At 46.8% G+C, this 21,909-nt stretch overlaps 1 protein-coding gene across 1 annotated transcript in view; it reads right to left on the minus strand.

Annotated features, from left to right (window-relative positions):
- Window positions 1-18,931, minus strand: part of TEKTL1 (tektin like 1) — a 35,318-nt gene extending 16,387 nt beyond the window's left edge. The window contains 4 exon segments of the mRNA XM_068249332.1: window positions 1,524-1,595; window positions 1,597-1,629; window positions 12,532-12,974; window positions 18,822-18,931. Coding sequence (XP_068105433.1) covers window positions 1,524-1,595; window positions 1,597-1,629; window positions 12,532-12,957 — 531 coding nt within the window. The 5' untranslated portion in view covers window positions 12,958-12,974; window positions 18,822-18,931.
- Window positions 18,932-21,909: the final 2,978 nt, after the last annotated feature.

Below are 21,909 nucleotides of genomic sequence, written 5' to 3' on the forward strand. Positions count from 1 at the left end.
TATTACGCATCACGTGACTACAAATACTTCCTCCTTCAACCCGGGAGGAGGAAGTGTTTGTAGTCACGTGACCGCCACGTGGAACACATCGTGGGAGGCGCTGAGGGACGGACAAAGAAGACGTCAGACAGGTAAGATTGACCCCTCCGCCCAACCCCGCGCAGGTAACTGGAAGATATCCGGATAGCAACTATCCGGGTGTCTCCCGGATCCGGTTTTGAGCAGCCCTACGGGTAAGTAAATCAACCCTACACCCCACAAAGCACACATCATTTACGGACCTCCTTTAGGGGGTGGTTTGCTTCTAATATATTTTTACGCAAGAGGTGCTCAGATGCCTTAAAAGGAACCTAAAGCAAAAGGTGTATGGAGACTTCCATATGTATTTTCCTTTTCAACAATACCAATTGCCTGGCTGTCCTTCTGATCTTTTTGTTGCAGTAGTGTCTGAATCACACACCTGACACAAGCCTGCGGATAATTCAGTCAGACTTAAGTCAGAGCACGGGATCGGCATGCTTGTTCAGGGTCTATGGCTAAAAGTATTGGAGGTAGAGGATGAGCAGGACAGCCAGGCAGTGGCGTAGTTAAGGAGCTGTGGGCCCCGATGCAGGTTTCTACATTGGGGCCCCCCAAGCATTCTATATATAACAATTGATACGGGCGCACACCAAAACCTGCCAATGGCAACTACAGTGTCAGAGGTGCAAGAAGGGGATGGGGAACAGCTTGTTAATGATTACCGACTATTCAAAAGTATCTATAGAAGAGATCTATTATGAGCACAGGATCAATAGAGAGCTAATACTGCAGGTGAGGGAGAGCCCCTTGGGGTCCCAATGCGGTCGCAACCTCTGCAGACCCCTTATTGCTACGCCCCTGCAGCCAGGCAATCTGCATTCTTTAAAAGGAATAAATATGTCAGCCTCCGTATCCCTCTCACTTCATATTCCTTTTAGGGGCCTTTTACACTGGGACGGGGGCAGTGCAGTATTTTTACCTCACCACACCACCCGCAGGGCAGATGAAAGTCTGTGGGTAGTTCATACACTGGAAGTGCCCTCTCTAACGCGAGCGCATACCTACGCTGCTTTGCAGCCCCTGCGACGATGTACGGCGAACCGGTCAAGTCATGTAAATGTATGGGCGGCGCGCATGTCTTAAAACGACCCGCCGCAGGGTTTTGCGCCGTGCATGTGTGGAAGCTTATTTTAGCAATACGATTCCGTGCCATCCTTCGAATTGGCCAACAGGAAGTGAGCATTACTTCCTGTTGGCCGGCTGCCAGACAGGGATTACCGCGTTCTAACACGGTATTCCCCAAAGGCCTGTTTTTGGTGATGCGGTGGCTGTCCCACGCTGCACCGCTGCCGACAACCTGAATCGGCCCCAAGGATCAGCAAAGGGCATTATAGAAGGGGGGCCGCGGGTAATATGAGCCTCCATACATCTCACACTTCCTGTTCCCATAAAAGGGTATACACTTGTGTATTTGTATCCCACAATCCCCTGCGGTCACTGACTTGCAGCTGTCGGGCGATTTCCTGGAGTTGGCGTTCCGAATGTTTCTTCAAATCCAGGAGGCCGTTCTTCTCCCTCTTGTAGAAGACCGTCGACTTTATCCAAATACTACACAAGCATGAGAGGAAATAGGAGATTCAGGCATTTTATTTTACATGAAACTCCACCTTTCTGAGAGCTCAGCTGTACACATCACTGAACACATACATCCAATTTAGATTGACCAATCATTGACCAATTTTTACCGACTTCCATTTAGTATCTGTAACGATTGGTGTCAGCACGCAGAGAGAATCTGATTTATTGGCGATCTGCAGTATCACCAAGAATACAGATATATACCCCGATTATTGATGATCTGCAGAATCACCGATAATACAGATATATTGCTAACCTCTGGACACCTGAAGCGTGTAAGTGTTTGGTGTAACAGTAGTAATTGGACCCCCGGGGTAGCAGGTGGTCCAATGAGTAGAGACAGACTCTACTGCAGTCAAGGACTCCAGGAGAAGGAGACCCTGACTGATTTTGCAGCAGTGCCCCCTCTGAGGAGCAGGGGGCCCCTGCAGGAAGGCTGAGCACCCAAGGGGTGGGTGACAGCCAGAAAGGTCGGGCAGGCCGGGTCGGCAACACACAGACAGATAAAGTACAAAGACAGGAAGCTGATTCGGTATCCAAGGCAAGCAGGGTTTGGCAACAGGTTTGCAAGGGTACCGAATCAGAAAGCAGGGGGAAAGTCAGGAAAGCAATAAGTCATAACAGATATCAAATAATGCCTAGTCTGGGGTGTGAGGTCCATGGTCTCAACAGCCCGGAACTAGTCTGATGTATAACAGATTGAGTAACACAAGTTCCCTAGTCTTGGGTGTGAGGTCCGTGGTCACTACACCCTGGAACTAGTCTGATGTATAACAGAATGATAACACAGGTTCCCTAGTCTGGGTGTGAGGTCCGTGGTCTCTACACCCTGGAACTAGTCTGATGTATAACAGAATGATAACACAAGTTCCCTAGTCTGGGTGTGAGGTCCGTGGTCTCTACACCCCTGGAACTGGTCTGATGTATAACAGAATGATAACACAGGTTCCCTAGTCTGGGTGTGAGGTCCGTGGTCTCTACACCCTGGAACTGGTCTAAGGAATAACACAGATGATACACAGTATTTCTAGTGTGGGGTGTGAGGTCCGTGGTCTATACACCCTGGAACTGGTCTAAGGAATAACACAGATGATACACAGTATTCCTAGTCTGGGGTGTGAGGCCCATGGTCTCTACACCCTGGAACTGGTCTGAAGAATAACACAGATGATACACAGTAAACTGGCTAAGTGTGGATTCCCAGGTCACCTGGTTCCACCACACTGAAGGATCTGACTAAGGTCTGAGTGCTAACACATAGGTATTCGCAACGCCAGACAACCAGCAACTGAACAGCAAGAGATATATATAGTAAAGCGCTCCACAGCGCCGCCCAGCTCCCATTAACCAATCACCTGCTGAGCTGGGATCAGCTGACCGCCTCGATCAGCTGACCCTTCTCCTATTGGCATAAAGAGCCTGTCTTGCGGCGCGCGCGCACGCGCGCGTAGCTCTCCATCTGTGTGCACTACTAGGTCCAGACAAACCAGAAGCATGTTGCTGCGGGGAAACCGCCGCTCTGTCCGCGGATTCCGCCGCCTCACTGTCAGAACACGCGGCGGTTTCTCTGCAATCCGTCACAGTATCAGAGCTTACCGACACAATCTATTCAACGTATTCAAAATCTATTGGCCCTCATACTACATGGAAGTGGTAAGATTGGCCAGACAAAACTGGATGTGTGTACCGAAAGGCTGGCCATACACGATACAATTTTTTATATATCTTTTCAATTTGAGATTTACAATTAATTTTTTGGATTGATTGTAACATTTGAAAAATCTGACCAATGTGTCACAGATGCATTTAATTTTTCCCCAATTATGAAAAAATTATAGAAAATTCCAAACCAATTGCTTGGGTCTATAAATCAATAAATTGTCAATCAAACCTACACCATTCAATTTTCATAAACATTGATCAGAGAAATCAGCCACTCAAAATCGATTCCACTCAAAATCGATTTATACTGATAAGAATTGAATATTCGATCAGATTTCTTCCAAAAAAAAATCTTAATTTTTCTGTACAGCCGATTGTTTTGATCAAATTTCTATAAAATTTGATCTTTTTATGATATTGTGTGTGGGCACCTTACCAGAGTCTGCCAGGGTGGGCAGGCGTGTTTGTGCTACTACCAGCCACTCAATAAGTGCAGGTGTAGAAAGTAACTAACACTACTACCCTCTTTGTGCAGAGGGTTTCTCATGAAGGAAAAGAAGTTGTGTGGGCTGTCTGCATAGAGATTCCAGGCTGTGTAGTGTCTGCTTATCAATAATCAGTTAATAAAATTAGCAGATGAACAAAAATTGAAATGGAAAGAGGAACTCCACTGAAAATAATGTAATAAAAAAGTGCTTTATTTTTACAATAATTATGTTTAAATGATTTAGTCAGTGTTTGCTCATTGTAAAATCTTTCCTCTCCCTGATTTACATTCTGACACTTATTACATGGTGACACGTTTACTGCTGGCAGGTGATGTCAGTGAAAAGGAGATGCTGCTTGCTTTTTTGGCAGTTGGAAACAGCTGTAAATAGCTGTTATTTCCCACAATGCAACAAGGCTCCCACAATGTGATGTCAGAACCATGGTCTTGACATCACACTGTAGGAGGGGTTTCTTCACAATATCAGCCATATATCAGCCCCTCGATAATCCATTTGTTAAAAGGAATAGATTTCTCCTGGGAAAGGGGGTATCCGTTACTGATTGGGATGAAGTTCAATTCTTGGTTACGGTTTCTCTTTAAACTCTGTAATTGCGATTTCTGGAGCGATGTTGTTTTTACACAGAAGTGAGCTCAAGATGGATGGATATATGAAATTAATGTATTTACCATGGTACAATAGACACAACCTGATTCGAAATATCACACAATATTAACCTTATTAGCAGAAGATTGATTAATTATTCTAACAAGTAACTTTGATTGAATACATTTTAAAAATCTAGGGTAGAACTGATACTGAACAATAGTGCTTACAGTGGGTAGGAGATTTGTCTAATACATAAATCCCCAGTATAAATATTGGGGGATATCTCCTAACATCGCTAGAGTGTAACTTTCACAACCACCCCACGCATTAGCCTACATGTTTCACCACTTCAAAAGGGGGCTTCGTCAGGGGAAAAAGTGCCCAGTGCTAGAGTGCAAAATTACATCACATATACATTGAAATCACATCACATATTATTATTATTATTAGCCTATCGGTTCGATCTGCAGTCAGATAAAGCCAATAGGCTAACAATATCTGGTGTGATTTTAATGTATGTAGGATGTAATTTTGCACTTTAGCACCGACACTCTAGCACTGGGCACTTTTTTCCATGTGCCCTTCACAGCTTTGGGGCTCATCTTACAAGGGTCATAAAAAGTGTGGCTATCATGATCTTTACACCCGTAACAAGTGTAGCCAATCTATAACAAGTGTAGCCACACCCATAACAAGTGTAGCCACACCCATCAACAAGTAGCCGCAAAACAAATGATTTGAAACATGGACCCTTCTATTAGTGTTGGGCGAACACCTGGATGTTCGGGTTCGGGCCGAACATGGGCCAGATGTTCGGCCCGAACCCTGAACTCAATGGAAGTCAATGGGGACCCGAACATGCCGCAATACGGCCCCCATATGGGGTCACAGGCATAAGGGGGAGCATGCCCCGATCGCGGGGGGGGGGGGGGGTCGGAAATTCCCCCCACCCCCTCCGCTAGCGCTCCCCCCTCTGCCCGCTCCCCATAAAAAAGTTTGCGTAAAGTTAAATAGTACCGGTGGTGGCTGCTGCAGTGGCTGGCAGTGGTGTGAGTGAGGAGGAGGAGTCCGAGTAGGACGCGTTGAGGCCGGGCAGCGGGCGGTTCAGCGGTAGTACCCTTGTGGTACTTCCGCCCTTTCTCTGACCTCACGTCCTCTACGTGATGACGCATACGAGGGTACGCGTGACAGTGTTCACGCCCAACACTACCTTCTATCAGAGGAAGGGAAGGTTAGTAGTTGGGGTCCTAAAACAGATTTGGGTGCAGGGCCGGAGCTACCATAGGAAAAAATGGGCAATTGCCCCAGGGCCCCAGAGCCTGTAGGGGCCCCCAAGGTGTCCCTCCCCCATCTTAGCTGTTGCTCCCCAGGGACTCTGCAGAGTCTGTTGAGTTGGGAGGTGATTGGGAGAGGGTCAGCAGCCAGCTCAGGGGCCCAGGAGGGAAATTTGGCTGCAACAAAGGGCCTCTAATGACACTTTTTGGTCGGGGGGTGTCGGGGGGCCCCCAGGCTAATTTTGCCCTAGGGCACAATTGTTACTTGAACCGGCCCTGTTTGGGTGCTCCTGTCTCGTTACGCCCCTGATTCTTGGACCAGTACTACAGACTACCCAGAGGGCTCAGGGTGACCCATAACCATGGACATTACCCTGCACATTCAGTTGTAACTGATGGCTGCTGATATATAACTGATAACAACTGGTATATTTCAGTTCTGACAAAATATTGTCAGAACTGAAAGGGATCACTGTAAGAAGAAAATGGTGAGTCTCTGAGAGGAAGTGACAGTGAGGTTAGTATGTGATATTCATTTGCAGCTACGTCATGTGTTTATTTTAAATAATTTTCCTCGCTTCAGGTTCCCATTCAAGGACCGCTATCGCAAAATGTATAAAAAATAAAACAAAAAATAGATTTACACTGGAAAGAATGCCAGTAGGAGGGATAGTGAAGGGTTAAGAATTAAGGTAGCCATACACTGGTCGATTTGCCATCAGATTCGACCAACAGATAGATCCCTCTCTGATCGAATCTGATCAGAGAGGGATTGTATGGCTACCTTTACTGCAAACAGATTGTGAATCGATTTCAGCCTGAAACCGTTCACAATCTGTTGTGGTGGTGGTGGTGCCCCCCGCCGCTCCCCCCGCCCGCATACATTACCTGCTCCGCCGGCGCGACTCCAGTCCCCCGGTCATCGCTGCTCAGTCTCTGCTCTGGTCTCCAGGTCCAGCATGCTTTACTTCTTCCTGCCCGGCAGGAAGTTTAAACAGTAGAGCGCCCTCTACTGTTTAAACTTCCTGCCGGGCAGGAGGAACTGAAGCATGCCGGAGACCAGCGTGGACACGGAGCAGCGGTGACCGTGGGTAGTCGCGCCGGCGGAGCAGGTAATGTATTGCCGCTCTATTGCGTTGGTCGTCGGGCACTCGAGCGCCGCTAGCGAGGCGCTCCTTACCCGCGGGCAATCAACGGTAATTTTCCGCACGGAGCGATCGATGGGATCGGACGAAATGGATCGAAATTCGGCGTGTAGCGCGAACGATTGGCAGCAGATTCGATCCCAGTGATCAAATCTGCTGTCGAAACGGCGGCAAATCGGGCCAGTGTATGGCCAACTTTAGTTTAGTTAGAAGTTTTGCGAGTGAGTAACTGTGGCTCCCATGATGCATCACCCCTGAACAGGCAAATCATTTCTTCATGTCTCTAAAAGCCAGTAACCCCTCCAGAACCGCTGGTGTATAGTGAGCCTATAGCCTATAGCTAATACATTTTACAGAGCTGCATCAACCCAACATACAGTGCATGGCAGGGATTGATATGACTGTACAGGGCTTGGACCAGTACGAAGCAACACCCAGACAGCTCAAGGGTACCCAGAACCACTTGGATTTATAAAATTATATTTAGCATCCCTTTCTTAGTAGGACGGCTTTTCGATTCCTTTTAGGGCTTGTTCACACTAAGAGCGTTTTTGTTTTGCTGGTGATTTCAAAAATCACCTTAACCACTTAAGCCACGGGCCACGTGCGCTCCCGTGGGGGCCCCCGTGTGTGCTCCCGCCTCCAGCCGTTAGCCCAGCGATCAGGGCCGGTCCTGGACTTTCTGCTGCCTGAGGCAAAGATCGTAAAGGCGCCCCCCCCCCCCAACATTTCTACATAACATTACATCCCCCACACAACCGACCGTGTCCGCGAAGGAAAGCCTGAGTGACGCAGCAAAGTGAGTGACTGACTCACCGGGGATTGGGTCTCCCTCCGGGTCTGGCAGCGGCGAAGAGTGGGCATCCGCATCCAGCATGCATCCTGCACTGGCAGGGGACAGACGGCTGCGGTCTGCGGCGGGCATGCTCCATCTCGGATCTGAGGGATCTCGCGCTGGGCCAGTGAGCGGCAGCCAGCGGCAGCCAGCCAGCCTTATCATCATCATCGTCACGGTCACGTCGGCGGCGCTCGCTGCTCAGTGACTGACCGTGACAATCAGCCGCAGCCAGGGCAGCAAAGCGGGCGGCAGCCGCCGCCATCAAATCAGCAGGCTTAGGCACTAGGCAGCGTCACCAGCGTGCAGCCTTGGAGGAGACAGGAGAGGCCGCAGAGCTCGGAGTCATCGGACTCGGAGGCCGGCGGCAACAGTGCAGTTTCTAGGCTAAAATGCACCCAGGGCGAGGGTGTAAAAATTGCGCCCCCCCCCCCCCCCCCGGTATAGGTAGCCAGCTATAGGTCCCCCCCGAGTACAGGTGGCCAGGCATAGGTGAGCCAGTAAAGTTGCCCCCAGTATAGGTTAGCCAGGTAGTTGCCTCCAGTATAGGTAGCCAGTATAGTTGCCCCCAGTATGTTAGATAGGCAGGCACCCCCCCCCCCCCCCGGTATAAGTTAGATAAGTAGGTGCCCCCAGTACAGGTTAGCTAGGTAGGTGCCTCCAATATAGGTAGCCAGTATAGTTGCCCCCAGCATAGGTTAGATAGGTAGGTGCCCCCAGTATAGGTAGCCAGTATAGTTGCCACCTGTATAGGCTAGCTAGGTAGGTAGGTGCCCCCAATACAGGTTAGATAAGTGCCCCCAGTATAGGTTAGATAGGTAGCTTCCCCCCAGTATAGGTTAGATTAGGTCGCTGCCCTTCAGTATAGGTTAGATTAGGTAGGTGCCCCCAGTACAGGTTAGATTAGGTAGCTGCCCCCAGCATAGGTTAGACAGGTAGCTGCCCCCCAGCATAGGTTAGATAGGTAGCTGCCCCCCAGTATAGGTTAGATAGGTAGCTGCCCCCCAGTACAGGTTAGATTAGGTAGGTTCCCCCCAGTATAGGATAGATAGGTAGCTGCCCCCAGTACAGGTTAGATTAGGTAGGTGCCCCCCAGTATAGGATAGATAGGTAGCTGCCCCCAGTATAGGTTAGATAGGTAGCTGCCCCCCAGTATAGGTTAGATGGGTAGCTGCCCCCCAGTATAGGTTAGATAGGTAGCTGCCCCCCAGTACAGGTTAGATTAGGTAGGTGCCCCCCAGTATAGGATAGATAGGTAGCTGCCCCCAGTATAGGTTAGATAGGTAGCTGCCCCCCAGTGTAGGTTAGATAGATAGCTGCCCCCCAGTATAGGTTAGATAGGTAGCTGCCCCCCAGTATAGGATAGATAGGTAGCTGGCCCCCCAGCATAGGTTAGATAGGTAGGTGCCCCCCAGTATAGGTTAGATAGGTAGCTGCCCCCCAGTATAGGTTAGATTGGTAGCTGCCCCCCAGTATAGGTTAGATAGGTAGCTGCCCCCCAGTATAGGTTAGATAGGTAGCTGCCCCCAGTATAGGATAGATAGGTAGCTGGCCCCCAGTATAGGTTAGATTAGGTAGGTGCCCCCCAGTATAGGATAGATAGGTAGCTGCCCCTAGTACAGGTTAGATTAGGTAGGTTCCCCCCAGTATAGGATAGATAGGTAGCTGCCCCCAAAACAGGTTAGATTAGGTAGGTGCCCCCCAGTATAGGATAGATAGGTAGCTTGCCCAGGTAGGTGCCCCCTCATAATGGCGGAGGGGGGAGCCGGAGCCACGGGGAGGCAGCCTGACCTCTCCCTCCCTCTCCCCGGGCCGCCCTCCATGCTCCCCCCTCGGACTGCAGGCAGCAGAGTTAGCGCGCAGGGAAGCGCTGCTGTACACAGCTGTTACTCACCTCCCTGGATCCGATCGCCGCTCCCGCCCTGCTGGTCTCCTCTCTGCAATGTAGCCGCTGATACATTACACACGCTGCGTCCTGTTTACACAGGAAACAGCCGCGTGTGTATCAGCGGTTACATTGCAGAGAGGAGACCAGCAGGGCGGGAGTGGCGATCGGATCCAGGGAGGTGAGTAACAGCTGTGTACAGCAGCGCTTCCCTGCGCGCTAACTCTGCTGCCTGCAGTCCGAGGGGGGAGCATGGAGGGAGGCCCGGGGAGAGGGAGGGAGAGGTCGGGCTGCCCTCACCGCGGCTCTGGCTCCCCCCGCTATCAGTCACAGCCACTTCATCTGGTGCTGCCCTTTCACTTCCTGCCGCCTGAGGAACCCGCCTCACCCCGCCTCATGGGCGGGCCGGCCCTGTCTCCTGGGGTCTTTTGTGGCCTCTCGGATGAGTTTTCTCTGCGCTCTTGGGGTAATTTTGGTCGGCCAGCCACTCCTGGGAAGGTTCATCACTGTTCCATGTTTTTTCCATTTGTGGATAATGGCTCTCACTGTGGTTCGCTGGAGTCCCAAAGCTTTAGAAATGGCTTTATAACCTTTACCAGACTGATAAATCTCAATTACATTACTTTTGTTCTCATTTGTTCCTGAATTTGTTTGGATCTTGGCATGATGTCTAGCTTTTGAAGTGCTTTTGATCTACTTCTCTGTGTCAGATAGCTCCTATTTAAGTGATTTCTTGATTGAAACAGATGTGGCAGTAATCAGGCCTGGGGGTGACTACAGAAATTGAACTCAGGTGTGATAAACCACAGTTAAGTTATTTTTTAACAAGGGGGGCAATCACTTTTTCACACAGGGCCATGTAGATTTGGAGGTTTTTTTTCACACTAAATAATAAAAACCATCATTTAAAACTGCATTTTGTGTTCAATTATGTTATCTTTGACTAATAGTTAACGGTTTTTGATGAGCAGAAACATTTAAAGAGAATCTGTATTGTTAAAATCGCACAAAAGTAAACATACCAGTGCGTTAGGGGACATCTCCTATTACCCTCTGTCACAATTTCGCCGCTCCTCGCCGCATTAAAAGTGGTTAAAAACAGTTTTAAAAAGTTTGTTTATAAACAAACAAAATGGCCACCAAAACAGGAAGTAGGCTGATGTACAGTATGTCCACACATAGAAAATACATTCATACACAAGCAGGCTGTATACACCCTTCCTTTTGAATCTCAAGAGATCATTTGTGTGTTTCTTTCCCCTGCAGCTATCTTCCACTGAAGTGTCAGGCTGTTTCTTCCTGCAGAGTGCAGACAGCTCTGCCTGTATGTAATTCCTCAGTATGTGAAAGCCCAGCCAGCTCAGTGGAGGATTTATCCAGCTTGTAAAAGATAAGAGAGAAGAGAGAAGCTGCCCTAATCTAAATAATACACAGGCAGTGTGCAGAGAGAGGCCTGGAGGGGGGAGATGCATCACAGAACCACAACACTGAAGAACTTGTCAGCCTTCCAGACACAGGCTGACAAGTCTGACAAGAGAGAGATAAGTTGATTTATTACAGAGATGGTGATAGTAGAACGTGCTGCAGTAAGCCAGAACACATTAGAATAGCTTTTGGAACTTGTAGGATGATAAAAAACAGGATGCAATTTTTGTTACGGAGTCTCTTTAAGTGTGACAAACATGCAAAAGAATAAGAAATCAGGAAGGGGGCAAATAGTTTTTCACACCACTGTATTTCTGTTAATTTAGAATAAATAAATTCTCAGCAAAATGTATCACCCAAAGAAAGCCTAATTGGTGGTGGAAAAAACAAGATATAGATCAATTCATTGTGATGAGTAGTGATAAAGTTATTGGCAAATGAATAGGAGGTGAAAGTTGCTCAGATGCAAAAAAAAAAACCAACCCTTCGGGCTTAAGTGGTTAATGTTGCTCTATGTGAGTCAGTGTCTCACATGAGCGATGAGCTTTCTATCCAATCGCAAACGTGGCTCCTGCACCATTTTCAGATCATTTGCGATTCAATAGGAAGGATAGGAAAATCGAAAAGTGATTTCCCGAGCACTTTTAATGAATAAATTGTATTGATTCATTTTCTGGGCAAAGAGTTCACTTCCTGACTGACGTCAGGAAGTAAAAAAAAAAAACGCTAGCGATGGCGATTTATAACGTGAACAAGGCCTTAGTCCCTTATACTTACCTAGTGGTTGTGGGTCACCGTCAGGGCCGGTTCTAAACTTTTTGCTGTCTGAGTCAAACTTAAAAGTATGCCCCCCCCCCCTGATTTGGAATGATCGCACGGCACCCGACAATTTACTCTGCTTCATTTAATGTACTCACATGACATGCTGCAGCTCAACACAACAGCACACTGGCTGGGTCTCATTCTCTTCCTACTCTGACTGCATGCTGTTAGTGTAAACACAGTACAAACATGCTGCCCCTGTAATCTCTGCCGCCTGATGCAATTGTTTCACCTTGCTTCATGAGAGAACCGGCCCTGGTCACCGTGAGCTATCTGGATACTCTTTTGTAATTTAGAATACTTTCTTAGAGACAATGGCCTCAATTCACTAAACTTATCTCCTGTCTTTAATAACTCTTCTAGAGTTGTTACCATGGTGATAAGGCATGTAGTATTCAGGAAACATTTTACCTCAGGCAAGCCTAAAGTTAACTCTTCTGTCTTTAAATTAACTCTCCAATCCTTAAAATAACTCCAGAGTTAAAGACAGGCTGTTCATTAACTGCATGTGAAATTAACTACAGAGGAGGTAAATTAACTACAGAGGAGGTAAATTAACTACAGGAGAGGTAACTTAAGGAATGAAGAGGTAAGATAACTCTCTCACTGTGTGGAGGTAAGTGATCTCTTGCCTTATTATCTCTAGCATGATCTTAGTGAATTGAGGCCTTTGTCTGGGTTGTAGTTCTAGCCCTGCAGATGGCACTATAGGTCAGCATTCTCTCACCCTCTCAGTCGCTGGCCTTGTACTGCGTAGCTGTGTGGTCTCAGTGTTGGTCACAATGTCTCTCCTGGTGTTGGCGTGGTGCCGTTCCAGGACGTCCCTCTCTTTCTGCAGTCTGTGGATGTGGCGGTCTGTCTCCCACAACGCTTGTCTCAGGACGAAGAGCGAGCCACGCGTTTCTCTCATGTAGTTGCGGGCGTAGGTGTTGCACGTGTCAATAATGAGGTCACGATGGAAAGGGGGAGGAGCCAGTGGTGTCTTTGCGAGGTTCTTCTTTTGGGTGTTTTCATCTCGTGGCCTGATCTTCTCTTGGCTGCCGGTGGTAGCAGGAAGAGCAGAGAAGGGGCGGAGCCTCCGGTCATTGGCCAGTCGTATAGTCCTATAAGAAGCATCTCGCCATGTGGCAGAGCCAATGGGGGTGACCGCCATGGGGTTAACAGCAGCTCCTAAAAGGAAAAAAGAAAATACTATTTGTTTAAATGTATGGAACCCACCACAATAGTGTAACACCAACCCACTCCCAATAGTGTAACAATAGGCAAACGCGGGGGGGGGGGGGGGATTACAGCTGCCCAGAATCCCCCCTCAGACCAGGGCCGGTGCAGTGTCTGGGGACAGGCACAAGTTGAGACACCATTATATATGCAGATATCCTGCAGCTCACAGCACTGCCCTCTTACTTTCTCCACTACAGCTGACTTTGGATGTAACATCAGCATGTGCACAGAGCATGGAGCAGCAGCTCTGGGGAATGTGATAGAGTCAGGTATAAGCACAGCCCTGTGTCCTGCTGAGTGAATGTTTCACTTTCTCCTTTATTACCAATGTCAGCTGTCCTCATTATTATCTGTATCCAAACTACTCCTGATCGATCCCGTTGTAAGTTGGTCAGACAGGAAATTGCATTATGTGTACCCAGCATCATTGATGTCCTACCATATTATTATACTGTATAGTGCGTGGCTGAGGGAGACCTTTCAGGAATCCCCCCCTTGAAAGTCCTGGGTTTGCCCCTGCCTTTGCCCACCTAAGTGAGCCTTCTCCCTAGCACTTGCTTTATTTGCATCTTTTATGATGCTTGCAAGAATGGCGCCCATGCTATGAGCAGAGGCAAAGGAAAGGATGTAAACTCTGTGGGGCCCCATCAAAGTTTTGCTGAGGGGTCCCATAATCTGTTGTTATGCCCCCCTGGTCGGGGGTTTCTAGAACCAGACCTGAATACATGGATGGACTGCACCACTCCACAGTCCGTTGCAGAAGCCACTCTGTGCTATTGAGCCAGTGCGTCATACTCAAGTGCAGTATGGCCACGCTTGTTCGCGAAGAGGATCGCGGCGATGACGTGAGAAGCCTCCTGCTTCACTCTTCTTAAGTCAGGGCCCGTTTCCACTAGAGCGAATCTGCATGTGTTTCCTGCATGCAGATTCGCATAGACAACACAAGTGGATGGGCCTGTTTCCACTTCTGCGTGATTCTGTGCGGTTTGTCATGCAGAAAAAAATCTGCACGGCAGACCCATCAGAATTCGCCCCCCGCACACCCGCACGCGATTCGTCGGTAATGTAACTAAATCGGAAAACCGCAAGCATTTTAGTCTTGCGGTTTTCCCGGCGTTTCCGCGTGCGTTCCGCTTAAAAACACATGTCAATGCTTGCCGGCATTGACATGGTTAAAATCGCGCCGTGCAAAACGCAAGCGATTCCGCATGAAAATCCTCATAGAAACGGCAACAAAACCGCAACCGCATGCGGATTCGTTGCCGCGATTTTCCCGTCGAAATTGCGCCACACTAGTGGAAACGGGCCCCAAGTATTCAGCTTTTTCCATTTTTTCTTAAAGGACAACTGAAGTGAGAGGTATATGTAGGCTGCCATTTTTATTTCCTTTTAACCACTTAATGACAAGCTGACTTATAAAAATGTCCTGCTAGAGCCTCTTCATGGCTCCAGGACGTTTTTATAAGTCAGACAGTGCTGCTGCCGCTGTGCGCATGCACGTGTGCGCTCCCGCGGGTGCACGTGCATGTGAAAATAGTAAAAAGAAAACCACCAAAGAAAAAATACACCTTTATTTCCAAATACTATATTGTCACCATACTTTGTACTAGGGACATAATTAAAATCTTGTGATAACCAGGACAAATGGGCAGATAAAATGTGTGGGTTTTATGCACTGTAGCAGTGTTTATATTAAAACTATTGGGGATGAATTTGGAGAAATAGTGTATTTTTCTTTCTTTCCTTGTTTTTCCCTTTAAAATGCATAGAAAATAAAGTAGTAAAGAAGGATTTAGGAGTACTCATCAACAACAAGTTAAATAATCGTACTCAATGCCAAGCCGCTGCAGCTAAAGCTAACAAAATTTTGGGATGCATTAAAAGGGAAATGAAAACTCGAGATGCTAGCATAATATTGCCCCTGTTTAACTCTCTAGTAAGGCCACATCTGGAATATGGAATTCAGTTCTGGGCACCACATTACAGGAAAGATATTGCAGTTTTAGAGCAGGTGCAGAGACGAGCAACAACATTGATACGTGGGATGGAGGGTCTCACTTACCAAGAAAGGTTAGATAAACTGGGTTTATTTAGTCTAGAGAAAAGACGCCTTAGAGGGGATATAATTAACATGTATAAATACATCAGAGGGCAATATAATACCTTGGCGGATGAGCTTTTTGTCCCTAGGCCTTCTCAGAGGACTAGAGGACATGATCTGCGCATGGAGGAAAAATGTTTTAGCCATTTATTTAGGAAAGGGTTCTTTACAGTAAGAGTGATTAAGATGTGGAATGCATTGCCACAGGAAGTCGTTATGGCAAACTCTATACCTGCATTTAAAGGGGGCTTAGATGCTTTCCTTGCGTTGAAAGACATCCATGGCTACAATCACTAGGTAATGCCCAATGATGTTGATCCAGGGATGTTATCTGATTGCGATCTGGAGTCGGGAAGGAATTTTTTTCCCTTTTGGGGCTAATTGGACCATGCCTTGTGGGGGCTTTTTCGCCTTCCTCTGGATCAACAGGGATATGTGAGGGTGCAGGCTGGTGTTGTACTTTGTTCTCTGGTTGAACTCGATGGACGGATGTCTTTTTTCAACCAAAATAACTATGTAACTACTGAAAACAAATATCAACCCCAAAAAGCCCAATTGGTGGTGAAAAAAAAACAAGATATAGATCATTTCATTGTGATTAGTAGTGATTAAGCTATTGACAAATGAAAGGGATGAGCACTGAAAGGTGAAAATCGCTCTTGTCCGTTGGGGTAAAAACCCCTTTGGGGTGAAAGGGTTAAAGGGAACCAGAGATGAAATAAAGAAAAGATTCTATACATACCTGGGGCTTTCTCCAGCCACATACGCACGGATCGCTCCCACGCCACCATCCACCACTGCCGGCAACTACGAGAACCAGCTCCCGTCACTGACGTCATCGGAGCCAGGCTATGCAGGAGAAGTGCGCCCTTTACCTATCTCTCCAGTGCTGCTGGAGAGATACGCAAAGAGCGCACTTCTCCTACGCTAGACTGGCTCAGACTGACGGAAGAGCGGGGAGGAGCCGGTTCTCATAGTTGCAGGCAGCGGTGGACGGCGGCGTGGGAGCGATCCGTGCGTATGTGGCTGGAGAAAGCCCCAGGTATGTATAAAAGCTTTTCTTTATTTCATCTCTGGTTCTCTTTAAGAAATACCAGTTGCCTGGCTGCCCTGCTGATGCTCTGCTCCTAATACATTTAGCCATAGTCCCTGAACAAGCATGCAGCAGATCAGGCGTTTCTGACATTATTGTCAGGTCTAACAACATTAGCTGAATGCTTGTTGTAATAAATATTTGTTGGCTGCTATGGGCAACAACATTACATCTTTGTTTGGCATCATATCACAGAACGTGTGATAACTTGACACTCATCACAGCAGCAGCAAAGGAGATAGAACTGTTAGACGCCTTTCAAGTTTAAGGAGTTTAAGGTGTTATTCAGGCACTACTGCAGCCAAATAGACCAGCAGGGCTTGCCATTCTTACCTTGTAATTCGCTTCAGTACTCTCATTAGATGTAAACCACCGCATCCCCGCCGCAAAACGAGGGCTTTAGACTCCCCAAATCCCCGGGGGACAATCCGGGCAGCGCTTCCTGAAAGAGGCAGAGCTTTCAGCTGCAGCTCTGCACCTACTGATGTCAATCGCCACGGATCCCCGCCTCTTCCCGCCCCTCTCACTCTTCCTTAATAGAGAGGGGCGGGGAGAGGCGGCGATCCGCCGCGATTGACATCAGTAGAGACAGAGCTGCAGCTGAAAGCTCTGCCTCTTTGAGGAATTGCTGCCCGGATTGCCCCCCAGGTATTTGGGGGTTCTAAAGCCCTCGCTTTGCGGCGGGGGTGCGGCGGTTTACTTCTGCTAAGACTCCTGAAGCGAATTACAAGGTAAAAATGGCAACATTTATTAGCTGCACTGGCTCTTTAAGGGCATGTCTCCACTATGGTGAATTTGCATACATTATCTACATGCAAATTTGCATAGCAATGGGCATGTTTCCATTACAAGTAAAATTCGCTCCACGCTGCAGGCGGAAAAAAAACTGCCACCTCTGTAACAATTTTCCATGCGGTGTACCAGTTTTTCGCGTACGGAAGTCAATGGTAATGAATGGCGACTGGAAAATAAAACAAAGAAAATTTTTTAAAAATTGTGTACGCATGTAAAGTCGCATGGAAAACCGCCTGCAAATGCACGCGATTCGTGTACGCATGCGGATTCACATGGCAAAAAGTCACGCAAATTCGCATACGCATACAAATCCATAGGCATTTTTTCTATGTGGATTTGCCTAGGTATAGTGGAAACAGGTCCTAAAAGGAAAAATACATATAGCAGTCTCCATATTCTTCTCAGTTCAGTTGTCCTTTAAGGCCTCTTTCACAGTGGGACGTTAAAGTCGCACGTTAGAAAATGTTATAACGCAGACTAACGCACAGCAATACAAAGTCTGTGCGACATTCACAGCGCACACGTTGCGTTGTGTGTAATGTGTAGCGTTATTAGAAAGTGCTGCATGCTGTGCGTTTAGCAATGAATCTGATGCGTTACTTGTGTTGCACATGCTCAGTAATGTTTTTTTTTTAATGTAACGCATGCGCCGTTTTCGTTTCATCACTGTGCGATGAAAACGGCGCACCAAATGGGTTAAAGAATGCACTATAACGTCCAAGTTATAGTGCACAATGTGTTGCGTTAGGGGCACGTTGTGTTACCTTAACGTTGCATCAAACGCAACGTCCTGATGTGAAAGTAGCCTTAGGCTACTTGCACACCAAGACGTTGCGTTAGGTGCCACGTTAAGGTCGCATAACGTGCACCTAACACAACGTATGGTGCTGCAAGAGAGGACGGTAGAGTGAGCTGCGTTAGGCGGCTCTATCCCTATAAGGTCTCCCAGAGTGGCGCTGATTGGCCGGCGGGACCACGTGATGCGGCGCGAGACACTCTGCATCACGTGGTCCCGCCGGCCAATCAGCTGCCGCCAGTGCAGTGAATTTTAAGTAGCCATGTGCGCGGCTACTGTAGCTGCATCTCCCCGCCTCCTCTCTGCCCCCCGCTGAGCATGCGCAAACAGTCTAACGCGGCTATAGCCGCTCTAACGCCGTAGCATGCTGCACTTTCGGGAGAACGTGCAGCGTAACATGTAACGCAACGTGGGCTGTGTGAACAGCCCACTTGTGTTACATTGCTGTGCGTTGGGGGAGCGTTACAGGCGCACTAACGTGCGCTTGTAACGTCCCTGTGTGTAAGCAGCCTTAAGGAAGGAAACACACTTGCTTGAATAGTGCGCATTATTTTGCTGCACATGGCAAAACGCAGACTGCCGCACTGACCATTATAAACAATGGCTCGCTTGAAAATTGCATGTCTGTCCTCGTTAGTGTTCCACGTTCACGATTTTCCCCGCAATTTCAATGAGCAGTTTTCTGCGTATTTTTTCTCTGCGCGACGAGCGCCTTGGCAATTACAATGTATTCTGCCACATGCAGAAAATTGTGGATGGAATGTGGAAAATTCCGTGCAGGAAAAATTCCAATCGCAAATGTGATTGCAAGGTGATGGAAACCCAGTAATCATGGGAAACACTTCATATATCTCTACCAGAAGATAATAAAAAGTTAGGAGATGAAGTAATGTGTATGATAGAAAAAAAAGTACAGCTGATTATATTAGTACATCAATGAGGTTGCACAGAAAACCTTTCATAGAAACAGAGCAATTCTGTAGCAATAGTTGGTAAACTCCTCTATCTTACCTATGAAGTGATGACTGCTGCTCTCTCTGCTGTCCCTCTATCTGATCTCTCCTAGTATCAGCCTATCTGTCTGGCTGTCCCCCTCCCTCCCTCCTCCCTGTGTCTGTGTGTGCGTCTCCCTGGAGACGGTTGCTATGTACACGGTATCACTCTGTGTCATGTGACGTCACCGCCTGTCTCACCAGTGCAGCGATCTGTGTCACAAAAGGCAGCATGTGCAATCCGACACTGCTTACTGACACCAGCTAAGGACATAGGGAGTTCACAGGATGGGGGCAGCTTACTGTACTACATATCAGTTCTGACTGCAGAGCTTTCACTTTTACTATTGTTTATTATTTTTGTTGGTTTTCACTTAAAGGGGAACTTCAGCCTAAACAAACATACTGTCATCAAGTTACATTAGTTATGTTAATTAGAATAGATAGGTAACATAATCTCTTACCCACCCTGTTTTAAAATAACAGGCAAATGTTTGTGATTCATGGGGGCTGCCATCTTTGTCGTGGGGGCAGCCATCTTTTAGGTTGAAAGGAGGTGACAAGGAGAAGGAGACACAGTTCCAACTGTCCTGTGTCCTGATTACCCCTCCCTGCTGCACACGCTAGGCTTCAAATGTCAAATTCAAAATGTAAAGAAAAAAAATTGCACCAAAACAGCAGAACGAGAACAACAAAATCAAAAATCCCATCATGCTTTGCACAGCATCAGGGAAAAAAGCCCGGGCAGTTTTCTTCTGTGCAGCTAAAAATGAGGCTTGTATAAGAGAAACAAAGTTCTGATGCTGTGAAACTGTTAAAGAAACACAAAGCCTTTTCAGTGCTGCTGAGTCGATTTTTAGTCCGGAGCTTCACTTTAAAGAGGAACTCCAGTGAAAATAATTTAATAAACAAAAATGCTTCATTTTTACAATGATTATGTATAAATGATTTAGTCAGTGTTTGCCCATTGTAAAATATTTTAAATCCCTGATTTATATTCTGACATTTATCACATGGTGACATTTTTACTGCTGGCAGGTGATGTAGCTGCTGCTACATCACCTGCTACAGTAAGCTTCAGGTAGTAAGCCTTCTTCAGACCCTATCCTGTTCAGTGTACATTGCTGGAGCCTGACAAACCTGTAACTACAAAAAGTTCCCCTGGGGGGTACACACCTCGGTAGGGGGAAGCCTCCAGATCCGATCAAGGCTTCCCCCCGTCCTCCTGTGTCCCACGGCGGTCTAGCTGTGTGCTTCCAAACAGCGGGCATGTAAATATTTACCTCCCCACCTCCCACGCAGGCGCAGTATCCGCTCTCCGATCGGAGATAGGCGGAAATACCCGATCTCCGTCGTCCTGCTCTACTGCGCAGGCGCAAGTCTCCTGCGCCTGCGTAGTAGAGCTGCGTAGTAGAGCGTACCTGACAGAGATGGGGTATTTCCGCCTATCTCCATATGGTTTGCCGCAACAGTGCCCCCGCTGGAGCCAGGAAAGGTAAATAAATCAGCGCTATCATCGCTTGTCGGGGGTGAGGATTCCGGGACACTTCTGGGGAGCCAGCGCTGGATTGCCTGCAGCTACAGGGGTGGGGGAAGCCTCATTGGGACCCTGAGGCTTCCCCCTACCGAGGTGAGTACCCCCCAGGGGAACTTTTTTTTGTTACAGAATCTCCTTAAAGTGTAACTGTCGGGCATAAAACCAAAAATCTATTCTTTATTTTTATCTGGTAAACAAGTAATACGGATGCTAACCAGGCAATCCAAAAGTTAAAATCTCCATTGCTTTTCTTGTTGATGAGTGATCATTCCCCAGTTTACCCGACTCTTATTTGGTACACACAAAATTTGGTACACAAAAAGGAAGTTGCAGGGCATACTGGGTTATCATTTTTTGCTTCTCTACTTCTATTTCTCTACTAGAGAAGCAAAAGATGACAACCCAGCATGCCCTGCAACTTCCTTTTTGTATACCAAATTTTGTGTGTACCAAATAAGAGTCAGGTAAACTGGGGAATGATCATTAATCAACAAAAAAAGTAATAGAGATTTTAACTTTTGGATTGCCTGGTTAGCATCCGTATTACTCGCTTACCAGATAAAAATAAAGGATTCATTTTTTATGTTATGCCCGACAGTTACACTTTAACCATTTACCGGCAAACTAACGTATTAAAACATCATGCTTTTGCCTGTTAATGGCAACATGACGTTTTAATATGTCGCACATTCCCGCCGCCGCTCCGCACGTGATCGCGCCGCTACCGCTGCCGTTTCCGTCGCGTTCCCGTGCTGGGTGATTGGGGAAGAGGACCGAGCGGTCCTCTACCCAATCGCACTGCCTGGAGTGAATGGACGCGACCACGAACAGCGGCCACCTCCATTCACAAAAACTGGAAACTGAAACAATTTAATAAAGTGTAAAAAAAAAAAAGTGATCACTTCCTATATGGGAGAGTGTTAACTAGCGCCATCTTGTGGCCAAAAAGTATATTACAGGTACAAAGTACATACATACACAATTACATACACACTATTAATAAAATTGATGAAATTACACTTCCAACCCCCCCCCCCCCCCAAAAAAAAAAAAAAACACTTGTAAAAAAAAAATCAGCTTCAAATAAATAAATAAATAGTTGCCTTTTTTAAATCTATATTTTATGGGGGGAAATTAATTTTAATTTATTATATAGGGGCTTGTAATTATGGCCAGAAGAAAAAAAAAAAACAGAACAGAAAAATAACACCTATATTTTAAAATAATATATTGTCACCATACATTGTGATAGGACATAATTTAAACGGTTTAATAATCGGGACAACTGGGCAAATAAAATATATTTGTTTTATCCACAGGAGAATGATTAATTTTAAAAGTATAATGGCTGAAAACTGAAAAATAATGATGTTTTTCTCATTTTTTTTGTTTTTTCCCATTAAAACGTATTTATAATAAAAAAATTCTCAGCAAAATGTACTACCCACAGAAAGCCTAATTGATGGTGAAAAAAACGATGTATAAATCATTTTCTTGTGATAAGTAGTAATAAAGTTATTAGGGAATAAAAGGGAGCACTGACAAGTGAAAATTGCTCTGGTCTGTTAGA

The sequence above is a fragment of the Hyperolius riggenbachi genome, chromosome 8, assembly GCF_040937935.1.
Source record: "Hyperolius riggenbachi isolate aHypRig1 chromosome 8, aHypRig1.pri, whole genome shotgun sequence".
In the NCBI taxonomy this organism is placed as follows: Eukaryota; Metazoa; Chordata; class Amphibia; order Anura; family Hyperoliidae; genus Hyperolius; species Hyperolius riggenbachi.